The following is a 14,922-nucleotide window of genomic DNA, read 5'->3' as shown; positions in this document are numbered from 1 at the left end:
CTTAATCCATGACCTATTTTTATGAATTTTTTTTAAAGATGTTTTTCTCCATCCAATAGTATTATGTCAGCAAACTTTCACAGGCTGGTCATCTTGTGTGACTCATTTTAGTAATTAAACACACGTTTAACTGGTTCCATGTTGGCCACAATCAGGAAGAAACTTTCACAAAGTTAGGTTACAGTTTCTGCCCTCCAGGGGTAAAAAAGGTATGCTGTGGTCCAGAGATTCTCAACCTTTGTCTGCTTTATGTTGCCATAGACTTTACATGTGCAATTCACTGCCATCAGTAACTTCTCTTATATGTCTGTTTCTCGGTCCTGGCATGTCGTGGGTTGAGTAGGCATTTGGTAGCACTGCTTCTGGTCAGTCATCAGTACTTTTAGTCTTGTTCTTCTGTAAAACAGGAGGCCCTTTGCTGCCATTTATCTTTTGGTTCACTGCTTAACAGCAAACATTTGAGAGTTTTGTGTGCTAGCCACAGATCTGTGGGCTTTATATCAGATTATCTTCTCCTTAGTTCTTGCCTCTTCCTAGTGAGCTGTTTCAGATGACATCCATGCTTTTATGTCCTACCCAGACCTTTCTTCTAAGCTCCAGGCCAGTCCCGTGTCTCCAGTTAGCTAATAGACATCTCTGCCTAGATAACCTATACAATCTTCACACTTTAATTATGTCCCAAACTGTTTTCCCTTCTGCATTAGTCAGCATATATTTGACCAGCTACTGTGTTTGGTGTTGGGAGATCAGAACTCCCTGTCCATAATGATATACAGCAAGAAAACCTCCATGGTTTATTCTGAGAATCATTTATATGTAAGAATAAAGTCAAACTTCTACTTTAAGCCTAAGGGTCTTATGTCTGAGCCTGGCTTTTACCCCTCACCTCATCCCATTCTCTTTGCATCTTACATTCTAGCCACATGGGCTACTTCCTGTGCCACCCATACGTCCCTGCTTTGTTTACCTCTAAGTCCCTATTCTTCCTTTAACCTCTGCTTTAATATAATTCATGGTGTCAAGCAGGCACTTATTCTATGTTTGCCATGTAAATGTCCATGTATGTCTGTTATTATAATGGACATTTTAAAAAACTTACGGATCAGAAATGTGATTCCCATTTTCAAAGAATTTCTAATGTAGGGCAAATGTAATTTATATATATTTCCATGGAAAGTAAGATTTCCCATCACAATACAACATTTCTTATATTACAATAAAATGTGTGATCCAGTGAGAAAGTCTAGATACTCTACCTTTGCAGAGAGAGTGCATTCTGACACACTGTAGTCTAAATAAGCTGCACATGTTGTTCAGGCTATAATTAATCTTTAGTAACAGTTGCACATTATTTCAGGATAAAATATAATCACAAAACACTAACCATCTCTTTATTATTTAGAATTAATTTACCCATTCTTGGTTTATTAAAAAAATTTTTTTTTAAACATTTGTTTATTTTTGAGACAGAGACAGAGCATGAACGGGGGAGGGTCAGAGAGAGAGGGAGACACAGAATCCGAAGCAGGCTCCAGGCTCTGAGCTGTCAGCACAGAGCCCAGCGCGGGGCTTGAACTCACAGACTGTGAGATCATGACCTGAGCAGAAGTCGGACGCTTAACTGACTGAGCTACCCAGGTGCCCCATTCTTGATTTAAAAAAGAAATTGCCAGCCTGTTAACTTGCTTCCATTCCCTCTCCTGCTCCTGTTGTATCCTAATGCCAAATAAAACACTTAAAAGTTAAGCAAACAGCCATCATTTAAAATTACATACATCATCTTTGATTTACCCCCTCTCTTTTATTACCTACGCCTAGTCCCCAGATTCAATGAGTTGTTCTTTCAAAATGATTATTGGATCAGAGCATCTCTATCCATTCTTGTTACCACTGTATCATGCAAGCCCTTCATCAGTTTGTTAATTGAACCTTGGGAGTGACAATCCAGTCAGTCTTACTGTCTTTAGGCTCACTGAGCTCTGTATCCCAGGCCTGGGTCCCTTCAGCACACTGGTCAACAGTTGTTAAGATGCTATTTCATACATCAATCATTCCTCTGCTTGAAAGCTTTCAATTGATCTCTATGGCCTAAGAAGTCATTTCAGAGTCCTGTTAGTATTCACAGCTTTTCATAATTTGTCTCCACCACACTCATCCAACCTTATTTTCCACTGCTCTTTATCTCTAACCTTGCATAACTGATTCTGCTATGTTTATTTCTTCTTTGCAAACGCTTTTCAACTGTTATTCTCCCATTAGTATCTTCCTCCTTAGTTTTTCTAAATCCAGATTATCTTGAAGGCCTGACCCTAGTCCCTAAGAACCCTTCTCCTGTATCTCCTAGTACAGTGAGCTCTTCCTTCTTGTATATCATCTGATGATCAGTAGCCACAAGATCAGATATTGCCACTGTGCAAAACATTATAATCTTAATAGTACTTTTGTTGTCTTTAGAGCCGGCTGGCATATTCAACATTGGACCTGGATAGTAAAATCTGAGGCCAGCTTTACTCCATCAGTCAGGATCTACAGAATTTATGTACATTATATAAAAATATTTAGCCTTTTGTACTTAGATTTATGTGATTAGGTCTTCTGATGAGCAATTGGAGGCAGAAATCAGGATTTCCTGGGAATAACTTGGGTAGTTATTCATATATTCCTTCAATAAATATTTACTGAGTACTTTTACTCTGTGCCAGGCACTCTTCTAGGTGCTAGGGAAGCTGCAATAAAGAAAAAAGAAAAAAAAAAAAATCCAGCCTTTGTGGAGCTTAGTGGGGGCAAATGAACAAATAAAAAATAAAGTCATATAGCAGTAAGTGCAATAAAGAAAAACAAATGAGTGATGGGAGAGGAGATGGGATACTGTTTTAGAAAAGACAGGGAAGACTTCTCTGAGGACACTTTGAACAGAGAATAAACAGGGGTGAAGGGAAAGGGAGAACACTGCAGCCAGAGGAAGAGAACTACATAGGTCTTGAGACAACAGTGTGACATATTCAGGGAACAGTAAAGAGCTTGTGGCCAGTATGGTAGTGGGGTGGAGAGAGAGTGATTAAAGAGGAAGTCAGAGATAGACGGGGAGCTAGATCATGCCAGGACAAGGACTTGTGATTGTATCATGTGATGCTGTAACTTGGGTGGGCTTTGAGCATTAGAATGACCTGCTCAAAGTACTGTGGCAAAGGATCCTTTATGCTGGTGAATGGAGAACAGACTAGGGATTGATAGTGAAGCAGGGAGAATTCATATGGGATGTACCAGGTGAGAGGCAGATGCTGCCCGTTTAACCAGCCATCATGAAATGAACAAAGGCTTTGTGGTATTTGTTATTTAACATGTATTTATTGGGAGCCCAGTCTGTAATAAGCACTATATGAACACTGGGGATATAATGGTGAGTAAAAGACAGTCCATCTCTTCACAAAGCTAAGAATCTATAACTAATGCTAGTTAATATTCTGTGTTGAACTGTTTCAGGGGAAAACTGTTCTGAATTTACTCTTAAAAACCAAATCAGAAAAGAAAATATTTCTCTGTTCCTCTAACGGAGTACTTACTTACATAATGGCCACAAAGCAGTAAAATAATGAGGTTCCAAGTTGGGTAGGAGTTACTGTCATGCCTATGGCTTCTGAGAAATCAGTGCATTCTTGAGTTACCTGAAGGTGAACTATTTTATTATTTCATGTCCAGGAATAGAGATCTCAAGGTCTGCATTGTAGCTTTGAGGTGGACTGAAGGGGATTGAGAGCCTGTAGGTTGGTTTGTATCATAGTACTCTTGATCTTTATCATTGGCCCGTAGCTCCGATTACTAGAACTACACCTTCAGTCCATTAACCTCTAACTGAAGAAGTCAGTGTACTTTATACCAAGTGAGTTAACTGGAATTAAACTAACTTGGGATGGGCATTGCACCCAATAAAAATCTGGTAATTTTATATTTTAGATCTTGTGAGCATGTATCACATCTATTATATAAAAGCAAGCAAATCATGTACTCTGCATCATTTAGTTCTCGGAACAACCAACTAAGGAAAGTACTGTCATGACCATTTATAAGGAAAATGAGACTCAGACAGATTACTTATAATACCTGAGGGTGCAAAGCCAGGTAAACATTATATATCAGGGCTGCAATGCAAATTCTTGACTTCTGACACTGTACTTGTAAAGACTACCTACCCTATCTTTACTCTCCAGTTACTACCATTTCAAAATAAAATAAGTTGTCTCCTGACTTTAATCCTTCCCATTCCTCTTTTCTTATCCTCTCCCCACCCCCAGCTGCACTTAACCTCCTTCCTAATTTACTATGTCAAAGAGAAAGAATTTTTTTTTTTTGAGGTGAAACTAATTTCCCAAAGTTTCAGGTCTACCAGCAGTATATGAGAATACTCACTTTATCATATTCTACAATAACCAGGTAAATTACCTATTTATATTTCTGTTCTTATAACTGTATGCACTTTTTAGAAGGACATTTAATGTATGATTTTTTTAAGTCACTTTTGCTGCACTGAGGGTTGTAATTAAATAGTAGACCAATCTAGTTGATAGGCAAAAGTATCTAGAGGTGGGGGTGCCTGGGTGGCTCAGTCGGTTAAGCGTCCAACTTCAGCTCAGGTCATGATCTCACGGTCTGTGGGTTCGAGCCCTGCATCAGGCTCTGTGCTGACAGCCTGGAGCCTGCTTAAGATTCTGTCTCCCTCTCTTTCTGAACCTCCCCCATTCATGCTCTGTCCCTCTCCATCTCTCAAAAATGAAAAAACGTTAAAAAAAAAAAAGTATCTAGAAGTAATTCTGCTATATGTAAAAGTAATGTAGGCCCAGTGCATCCTCCACTTTAACTCCAAGGGTGCCTGAAGCTGCTTAAGTTTTTGTTTAATTTCTTTTATATGAGGGAAAAGAAAAAAAACTACTGGATTAGAACACGCAACTACTTAGGGATATACATAATTTGAGTTTGTTGATGTTGGCCCTGGAAGGGTGTTGCAAATCTTGATCTTCTAGGGGCCTGAAAAGGAGTAATGAAAAAAGAATAACAATACCTTTACTACTTAATGTAAGTACTTGAGGTCTGGCACAATATTTATCATTATCAAGTCCCTTTAATTTTGCCTTTTGACTTCAAGATAATGACAAATCTTTTAATATACTTGCTCCTGTATCCAGAAAGATCTTGGGTATAACTCCAGTTTACCTGCATAATGCAATCAAGTTAAAACCAAGTAAGATAGGGAAGACAGGGAAACTTAGGTTTAAAAAGAAAATCACTCGGGGGCACCTGAGTAGCTCAGTCAGTTTTACCTCAAGGTTTGTGAGCTCAAACCCTGCACTGGGGAGCCTGCTTGGGATTCTCCCTCTCCCTCTGTCTCTCCCCCCTCCCTCAAAATAAACAAACATTTAAAAAAGAAAAAAAAAAAAATCACTCTCAAAATGGAATTTGGCCAATGCTTAAATTTGGATTTTAAACTTGTTATATGGATTTATGGCCTCTAAGGCACTTTTTATTCTTATCCTTAATTAGTGAAGTAATTCATGAACACATTTCCAGAAACAAAGTTGCCAGTGTCCTGCTCTTTCCTTCAGTGGAGTCATTTGTTTTCTTACTGTGCACAATCACATTTCATCATCAGAACACATAAAGAATGTGTGTTCTTCAATTAAACTTTTAGAATATAGCTGCTCTTTTGTAGCATCCTAGAAAGGTTTGTAAAAATATGAACCCATGGAGACAGAAATAAACTATCTTTGCTCCTTTTCCATATGGGCCAATATGAAGGAAAAAAGTGCTCTGGCTTATGAATTGGAAACATTTTTAATTCTAATTAAGTGACAGGTTAAGAGTATTTCTTAAACGCTTGCTCTTTTTACATTGTGAATCAAAGGGGATTATTTAAATGTGAAATTCTAAGCAGGTGTGCTAGAAGACAATACAGGCCTAATGGTTAAGACCATGGATGGACTTTAGTCTGACTTTAGACTTTAGCACAGACCTGTGCTGGCATTCTGGATCACCATTTATTGGCTGTGTGACCTTGTGCAAGTTTCTTAACCGTTCCGTATACTCCTTCATGTGTAAATGTGACTGACAGTACCTATATTTCATAAGGGGGGGGGGGGGGGGGGAGAAGATTTAAATCAATATGGAAATCAGTATGTTAAATGCTTATAACATAGTGCCTGGCACACAGCACTTGGTGGCAATTATTATAAAAACAAAACCTTAAATAAAAATCATAAATATTAGTGTTATAAAAATTCAGTGATTAAACATTTCCTTTATGATGAAAAAAAAAAAAAAAGATTGCCAAAATCATGAAGCAGCTTAAAAATATGTAACTTTGTAAATATTACACGTGAAGTTTCTTTCCGAAAGTAGCCCTAAGTTTGAGCTGGTTGTATTTTTGCTTTAAAATGTTTTGGTTACCACGAGACTTGACATTTAAAGGAAAAAAAAAAAAGGACTATTTGTCATGCATGTTCTAGCATATGCTAATGGTTTTGACACAGTACACATAGATGTTAGAAAGAAAAAAAAATCCCAATCGTTGCCATTTTCTCACAGTTGTAAATACAACTATAGATGACTGAAAACACATAGAACACTTCTATGGGTACTCACCACTCTAGTGAGTCACAGCACCAAACCATGCAAGTCTTGAGAATTCTTGTAGGCTTAGAATGTAGTAGAAATGCTAACTGTAGGGGAATTTATAATATTTTGGAAATATCTGCCAAACAAAACAAATTTGGCATTTGCCAGTTTTCCATAGGCATATTCTGGAATCCCACCCACAGAAATCACACTTGAGGCCGTGGCACGAGCGGTATCTGTGAGGTTAGTCAGTACTCTCATAGTTGACCATACTTTGGGGATGTGATCACCTTGCTTTCTCATTGACCTTCACTTGGCAGCTCTTTCAGAAGTGTTTGTGCTGATTAACACTTAAGTGATTTAAATATCAAGTTAGCCATTTCTAACACACATAATAGTGTTTTAGTTGTTTTCTTGCTTCTGAAGCAGCCAACTTCCTTTTGGCTCTTTACTACTCATTATTGCCCTCAAAAATAGCTGTTCAATTGAAATTGTGGTTTCCTGGCCCATTCGGTTAATGTATTTCTCCCAAGTCTATAACCAAAAGACTGGTTACTACACACCATGTTTCAGAGCAGATGAAAAATCCTTATGTTTTCACTTAATCCTTCTACTAAACATTTGAGGCAGTCTCCATGCGAGCTGTCTCCCCTGCAGTCAGTATGTGAAGGAGCCTGATCCCCAAGACATAAACCTTAAGTTACCAGACACTTGTGCCTTATAGCTTCATCATTGAGATCTTCCAAGATAGGTGTAAAAAGCAAAGGATATTATTTCAGGGACTGGAAAAAAGCAATACGGCATTTTAAAGCAGAATGTGTAAAAGTGGAGCAATACTCAGTTTTATAGTTTTTTGTTTCTTTAACCTATCAACTGAGACATGCTTAATTTTTATGACTACATTTAACTGCCTTTACTGTAACCTTAAAAATATTAGTTCCTTTGTCCAGGGCTTAAAAATAATCAGGAGGAATTCTCAAGCAAATCTGGGTTTAAAAATATTCTGTCCTGTTCTTTTGTTCAGAATTCTTGGGAACTGGTACGGAGGAGAAGAGAACAGAAGATAAAATTCAGTTTACTTGCTAGAAAGAGCGTTCATTTTTTTCTTTACTGGTAAAGTAGGGAATAAGTGGCAAGGTATTTTCTCTACCACAACAGTAATTTTTGCTTTGAACCTCATGAACCCAATGGTACATCTTCCCTGGGCAAGTTATTTAAAATGTTGTTATTATCTCTCATGAAACCTCTATGTGTTTAGCCCTAAATGTTCACTCTTGTATTGTTTACTTAAGGAAAGAAACATATTCTAGTTGACTTAAGCCTTGGTCTATTTTGTTATTAAACTGAACAATTAAGTTTTGCATCAATCTGTATGTGCCATAGCTAATCTCAAACTAGCTCATTTTTTAGTCATCTCTAGAAACGGGGATTCCTCTTTCTAGATCTAATGTTATGTCCAAGTGTTTCTGTCACAACATGGCTAAATGCAGGTCACCACTTAACTTTTGTGTTAGTTTGTTCACGAATGAAAGGCCAGTGTGGTTGAAGCATGTGTGAAGGGGTGGTAAGGCTGGTGTGAGAGGAGATGGGAGAGAGAGATGGGGAACCATCTAAATGAAACTGACATGATGTGTTAAAAAATAAAATAAATCACGCTGGCTGCGCCGGAGAAAAACCACAGGCGGCAGAACAGGAGGTAGACTAGAGGCTCTTCTAGTAATCCAAGCTATTGGCCCAGAGTAATTGTGGAAATGGAGAAGGGGACAGATTCAGGACATGTTTTACAGATAAAAATTTACAGGACTTAGTGACAGATTGAATATAGGCTCTAAGGAAAAGAGACATTCAGGGCACGCCAGGCCTGATCAGCAGTTCATGCCACTGCAATGGCTGCTTTAAGTCTACGCGATTCCTATTCTGATGGGTCATTGCCTTTGCTGTATTTGATGATCCAAGGTTTTGGAGAGAAACAAGGAAGAACAGATTTACAGGAGAAAAAGCAAAGTTCTGTCTATTTATAGAACATTTCCAGACTGATGGGACTTTAAAAGAGCATTCATGCAATTTTTCTAAAACATTATTCAAGTAGTAATAATGCCAGAAACATTCTAGACAGAAAGGTTTCCATACTGTTTCAAATAACAGACATGAATCTCATCCCTCCTATAACTTAACATCTACCCACTAACGAATTAGCAAAGTTGCTGTCATTTGACAAAACCTGGAGAGGCTTTCTATCAGGGTTTCTCAACTTCTGTGCTACTGGCATTTATATGGGATAAGCCTTTCTGTGAGGGGCTGTCCAGAGCACTGTGGGATGTTTAAGCAGCATCCCTGGCCTGCTAGATGCCAGCAGCACCATCTCCCTGTTGTGAAAACCATAAATGTCTACAGATGTCACCAGATGTCCCTGGGGGGAAGAATCCTCTCCAGTTAAAAACCAGTGGTTTACACTAAGCAAAATTTTATAGCATGGTGCAGACAGTAACAAAACAAACATTTATGACCACTTGTAAAACCCTTTTATGCTACTAGTACCGAGGACAAATTGGTTATTTTTTTAAAAACCTGCTAAAGTTACAAACCATACAAATAAATGCCTCAAATTTAACTTTAAGTTACAGATAAAGCCACTGAACAGTTATCTGCTGTTGGGCCACGGTCTTGAGTAGGAGTCCACTGACTGGATTTCTAGGTTATCATGGTACATGATGCATTTCCTACCATTTTTAGCTTCAGACATTTTAAAATGGGGCAAAATTGGATTCTGCTTTCATTCTTTTTATCAGTACATAAATTTGTCCAATCTCTTACATTTCTCACCCATACTTCATATAATCTCATTTTGGCTGGCGAGGGGGTGGGGGAGCAACAGCTTTTATTATAAGGGTTCTTAATAGTCACCCTAGCTTGTCAAATAAAACCAGTCTTTTATACTCACAGTTCAAGAACTGCTGAATATTTCATTAAATTACATAATTACCCTATGTAATACAACAGATTCAATGACCACTGCTCTTACCTCTCTTCAGGCACACAGCTCATCTGGTGTGACAGAAGCACGCGGTGCTATTAGAGATCAGCCTCCTCCCAGTACACCAGGTCATGAGTAGTATTCCTATCCAGCCAGTTTTATCAGGGGGCGATTTGTACCAAACACTATGTAAAATATTCTTGTGTTAGTTCTTTTAATCCACAATCCTAAGACACAGGTATGTTAATATTTTTGTTTTGAGAATACTGAAACATGGAGAGATGTATCTTGCAGTAGGTTACAGAGCTAATAAATAAAATTTTTATGATGAAAACCCCCAGCATTCTCACGTGTGCTTTACCATTTCATCACAAGTCCAAGGCCGGGGGGGGTTAGTTCTCTACAGAGCACTGGGCTCCAGTCTGGTGCACCACACAAACTATACTGTTGAGTCTTGACCCACCATCTTCTTATAAATCCATCTCCTGGAACAATTCAGAGGACTGATAGGAAAGCTAAGTGACTCTGAAGTATCAAGTCCATATATTTAGGGCCAACTCCAATACTGCCTGTATTAATTTCCTATTGCTCTGGTAACAAAGTACCATAAACTTAGTGACTTCATCTCCCCCTCCATCTTCCAAAGCCAGTAACATAGCATCTCCCTGATCGTTCATCCAGTCACATCCTCCTGTGAACTTTTCTGCCTCCCTCTTGCACTTTTATGGACCTCTGTAATTACGCTGGGCCCACCTGGCTAATGCAAGATAACCTCCCTATCTTAAGAAAATGAGGCTTAGAGCCTTGGGGCACAGCTCTGGAACAGTCCATTCCTGTTCAGTTATATTAACTTTATCATTTTCTGAAAAATGTGTGGCATTTTATAAGGAAACAAATTGTGAGGTGTTTGACTTCAGAATAAATACTAAATCATTGGTTCCATCTCCATAACACAGTGAATTAAATAACACAAATCACATCTTAAAAGTCATTTACAAGAGGTATTGGCTGAAAATGGCTATAGGAAGTTATTCCTTAGTTTATAATAGCAAGGAGATGGTCAATTAAATGTCAGTACAATTCTACAAAATCAGTAGGTTTGGCACAAATAATTCTTCCAATGATGGCCTTATAAATAAATTTAGTAGTATTAGAACTTAACCTCTGATATTTTTAACCCTGTAGTTTAGCTTCCGTAATAGATGTTTCCAATGATACTTTTCTAGATAGCAGAGTTTCCTTTAGATTTTAGGCCATGTGTTACACAACTTTTGCCCTTGTTGTCTTTATTTTTAAAAAAGAAGTATCTGAGGACTCACATATAATAAAGTACAAGTAGAATATCCTATTACTTTTTGCTGAAGATCCAACAGGAATTAAATCTTCAGCAAAAAGTAATAGGATATTAGATACACGAAGACAGAATATACATAAAATTGTTACTAAAAATCCAATGTTTAAAACTGTTGTAATGGTGTGAATTTCCCTGAGAGCAAAACCTGAGACAAGGAGTAAGATGCAGGGGATTTCTTGGGGAAATAACCTCAGGAAGCAAGAGTGAGGGAGTGGGGAAGAGTGAGGGAATGATAAATGAAGTGGGTCTTACTGAGCTAGTTACCTCTGTGGACGGCAGGGTCTCCATCCCCCAGAGTCCCTCTGAGGAGCCATGTGCTTCAGAATCATCCCTCTGAAGAAGACTGAGGCCTTTATCCACCAGATTACCTCCTCTAATGGTAACTAGAACCGTTTGATGGGCACTAAAATTTAAAGTTTGATATGAGAAATCAGTGATGACTGAATTGATTAAAACCATCCTCCATGTAAATGGATCAAATGTATAATTACAGATATAGTGGAGTCCTTTACTCTTTTAATAGTTTGATCTTTGAGTTTAATAGTTTTAATAGTTTGAGATGCATATAATCGGTCTCACCGAATTCCACAAAGTTTTAACACAGAAGCTTGTATTTGTTATAAAATGCATTTGATACTTGATTCTGTGGTAACCAAGTTCAAAACACTGAACAAAAAACAGTAAGTGTTATTAAAGCTTTCTTTTTAGGACTCCTCCTGAATGTACAATTTTAAATGACTAAAGGATGTTAAAGGGATTGATCAAACTATCATTCCCTTTATGGGTCATGTTCATCCAGACTATCCAGACAATGGCTTTATTTCTGATCTGCCTTCCAAGGTGAAGGCAGATGAATCTATCTTTTGTTCCCTGGGATTTTTAAGTTTGTACCTATCGTATACACTTAATGGAAAACACCGAATTGAAAACAGTCACGGGTCACTGCCACTAGCGACTCAACTTCAAAAGCTGCTGTATATAAGACTGCTAATTTCTTTAAAATCAAGTACACATGAATTCCAAAAAGAGCTATTAATAAACCTTCGTGATTTCTAAAGGTAGTAACTTCAAATAAGAAATTAAAAGGGCAGCAGTATTAATAAACACCATTTAGGGGCGCCTGGGTGGCGCAGTCGGTTAAGCGTCCGACTTCAGCCAGGTCACGATCTCGCGGTCCGTGAGTTCGAGCCCCGCGTCAGGCTCTGGACTGATGGCTCGGAGCCTGGAGCCTGTTTCCGATTCTGTGTCTCCCTCTCTCTCTGCCCCTCCCCCGTTCATGCTCTGTCTCTCTCTGTCCCAAAAATAAATAAAAAACGTTGAAAAAATAAATAAATAAAAAAAAATAAATAAACACCATTTAGTGAATACCTATGTGCCTGGCCTTTTGCTCACTCCCAAACCTGCAAGGTAGACAGAATCTCTTTCCAGATAAAAGAACTGGATATCAAAGACTAACCTGCCAAGCATCACAAAGCTAGTAAATCTTGGAAAGGAGATTTGAAGCTTAGTGTCTCATTCCAAATGTTTTTCCACTGACATATTAAAGAAAACACTTGAGTATGTTCTGTTTCCATTTTTACTTTAAAAATCACCCAGACTTTAAGAAATCTAAAGAGTAAAATTTTGTTGTCTTTGTGTATTTCAAAACTCGCATTTGAATAGTCCTGTGAAACACTATTACAATGATGATTCTTTTAAAAATAATCTTTTGCAAAGTTAAGGTAAACAAACTTGACATCCATTTTTAATTTCTTATTTTAGGTAAAAGGTTAATTATTTAAATTAAAACTTCAGGTTCCTGAACTTAAAGCAGCTCCCTGATCTGACAGGAAACAAGACAAAGGTATCATTTACAGATCAAAAGGTCAATCAAAAGACATTTAAAATAACTGAGGAAGACCTCACTTTAAGAATTTGAAAGTTCTCTACCTCTTTTCATTAATTTTATTTACTACTGTCTGTCATAGGAGATGAATATGATGTATGTGCCATTTGTTTGGATGAATATGAAGATGGCGACAAGCTCAGAATCCTTCCTTGTTCCCATGGTATGAATAATTACATACTGCTTTGAGTTTACACGTAATTTGTATTTAGGCTCAGTATTAGAGGAGGAGACAAAAGAGTTATTGGTACACTATAGGCCAGGTCTTTTAGTAATTAGTGGTGTCATTAAAGGATGGAGGTAGATTTATAAAAATTGACAAACTTTTCTTCTCTTGTCCATACATGATACTTAATAGATCACAAGAACGTGAATAAACATGGCAAGAAATTAAAAATGTTATGTTCTCAACCACAATATACTATCTAAAAGATGTGTATTTTGCTTTAACAGCTTATCACTGCAAGTGTGTAGACCCCTGGCTAACTAAAACCAAAAAAACTTGTCCAGTCTGCAAGCAAAAAGTTGTTCCTTCTCAAGGCGACTCAGACTCTGACACAGACAGTAGTCAAGAAGAAAATGAAGTGTCAGAACGTACCCCTTTACTTAGACCTTTGGCATCTGTCAGCACCCAGTCATTTGGGGCCTTGTCGGAATCCCGCTCACATCAGAACATGACAGAATCTTCAGACTATGAAGAGGATGACAACGAAGATACCGACAGCAGTGATGCAGAAAACGAAATTAATGCACATAGTGTTGTAGTCCAGCTGCAGCCTAATGGTGAACGAGATTACAACATAGCAAATACTGTTTGACCTTCAGAGGGTGATTGGGTTATTTCCTAATAAATGTTTATTTAGGTATAAAATTTTTTTGCTCCCTTCAGAGATTCCTGTAGAAATAACTTATTTTTTAGTATTCTATCAGATTACTGAAGGTTTTTTTGATCTGGTATTTATCTGCAGGAGTATACTTCATTTCACTGATAACTAGTAATAGACTGGTGCCGTAACTCAAGCATCAAATCAACTCTTCTTTTGGAATGAACTATAGCCAAAACATTTAAAAAAAAAAAAAAAAAATTCCTCCGTATAGCTTGCGGTTAAGACCTAGATCACAGTATGCAAATGTTTCGTGTTTTACACACAAGGTCAGTGCTGTGGCCACCTAGCATGAGCTAATAAGCAACTTCCATTTGCATAAAGTTTACCTAGAGTTGTTGAGTTGGAATATATTTGTTTTTGTATTTTCCCAAATTACCATCACTCATAGGGGTAACAATTTAGTATTTTTCCTTCTATCAGCGCCACAAAGAAACTCAGTGCTGTCTTTTTTCTTTCTATTCCCAAGTAGTCTTATCCTGACAGAAATGGTCTGTACTAGTGCAGATTTCATAGATTTGTTTTTTCCCCCCACCAAGGTTTTAAATACTATAGTGTTATGTATGAATTTGATTCATCAGCTAAAGTAACATGTCTCTGGACTTGACTTACTGAATTTCAGTATCCTTAAGGGTTTGTGTTATGATCAAAAAAGAAAATGCTGTATAAAAATACCAAACTTCAGCAACTGTTAATACTCTGTTAATACAGATCATACCTCTTAACAAAAAGCATCTTATGCTAATTAGCCCTGCTAAACTATGTACAGAGGAAATTGTTCAAGTATTGGATTTGAAAATAATTGCTTATGTTTAACAGAACTAATGATGTATTTAAATAATGTATTATGAAAAGCTAAACTATATTATACATCACTGTAACTATGTAGAAAATATAGACTTATGTATAATCAAAATGCTAAGAATTTTTATATGGCCTTGTATGAAGGGAGTTTGAATGTTAATAAACACGTTTTCCACTTTAAGAAATGGCAAATATTTGTTCTACTGTAATATTACCCACATTAGCCTTATTTATATGCACAGTGCTACAAAGGCATAATAATTAAGGTAATTTAGGTCAGATAAAACCACCACCTTAGAATTCTATACAAGGTAACTGCTCACAACCAATTGGGGACCCCCCCCAAAAGTTAAAACTGCCGCCAAAATTCATTCCAATAATAGTGTACATTATGGTACATTATTGTAATTATGGT

The 14,922-nt window shown here is 37.4% G+C and overlaps 2 protein-coding genes and 1 long non-coding RNA gene across 8 annotated transcripts in view; 1 reads left to right on the top strand and 2 right to left on the bottom strand.

The window, feature by feature from the left end:
• RNF13 (ring finger protein 13) overlaps positions 1 to 14,339 on the top strand; it is a 162,139-nt gene extending 147,800 nt beyond the window's left edge. For 4 of the 5 annotated variants that reach the window (XM_049629714.1, XM_049629713.1, XM_049629715.1 and 1 more), the window contains 2 exons: positions 12,902 to 12,982; positions 13,273 to 14,339. In XM_049629714.1, coding sequence (XP_049485671.1) covers positions 12,902 to 12,982; positions 13,273 to 13,637 — 446 coding nt within the window. In that variant the 3' untranslated portion in view covers positions 13,638 to 14,339. The remainder of the gene's footprint in view (positions 1 to 12,901; positions 12,983 to 13,272) is intronic. The other variant, XM_049629716.1, reaches the window with a different exon arrangement.
• The window catches only part of PFN2 (profilin 2), an 81,790-nt gene that overhangs the window by 58,089 nt on the left and 8,779 nt on the right, over positions 1 to 14,922 (bottom strand). The window lies entirely within an intron of this gene.
• LOC125921961 (uncharacterized) lies at positions 1,507 to 13,507 on the bottom strand. Its single transcript, XR_007457542.1, has 4 exons — positions 13,418 to 13,507; positions 11,199 to 11,337; positions 9,629 to 9,765; positions 1,507 to 5,022 (listed from the first exon to the last, which is right to left on the bottom strand). It is a non-coding gene; the product is annotated as an uncharacterized LOC125921961 (long non-coding RNA).

The sequence above is a fragment of the Panthera uncia genome, chromosome C2, assembly GCF_023721935.1.
Source record: "Panthera uncia isolate 11264 chromosome C2, Puncia_PCG_1.0, whole genome shotgun sequence".
Lineage (NCBI taxonomy): Eukaryota > Metazoa > Chordata > Mammalia > Carnivora > Felidae > Panthera > Panthera uncia.
This window is presented reverse-complemented; position numbering and strand designations above follow the sequence as displayed.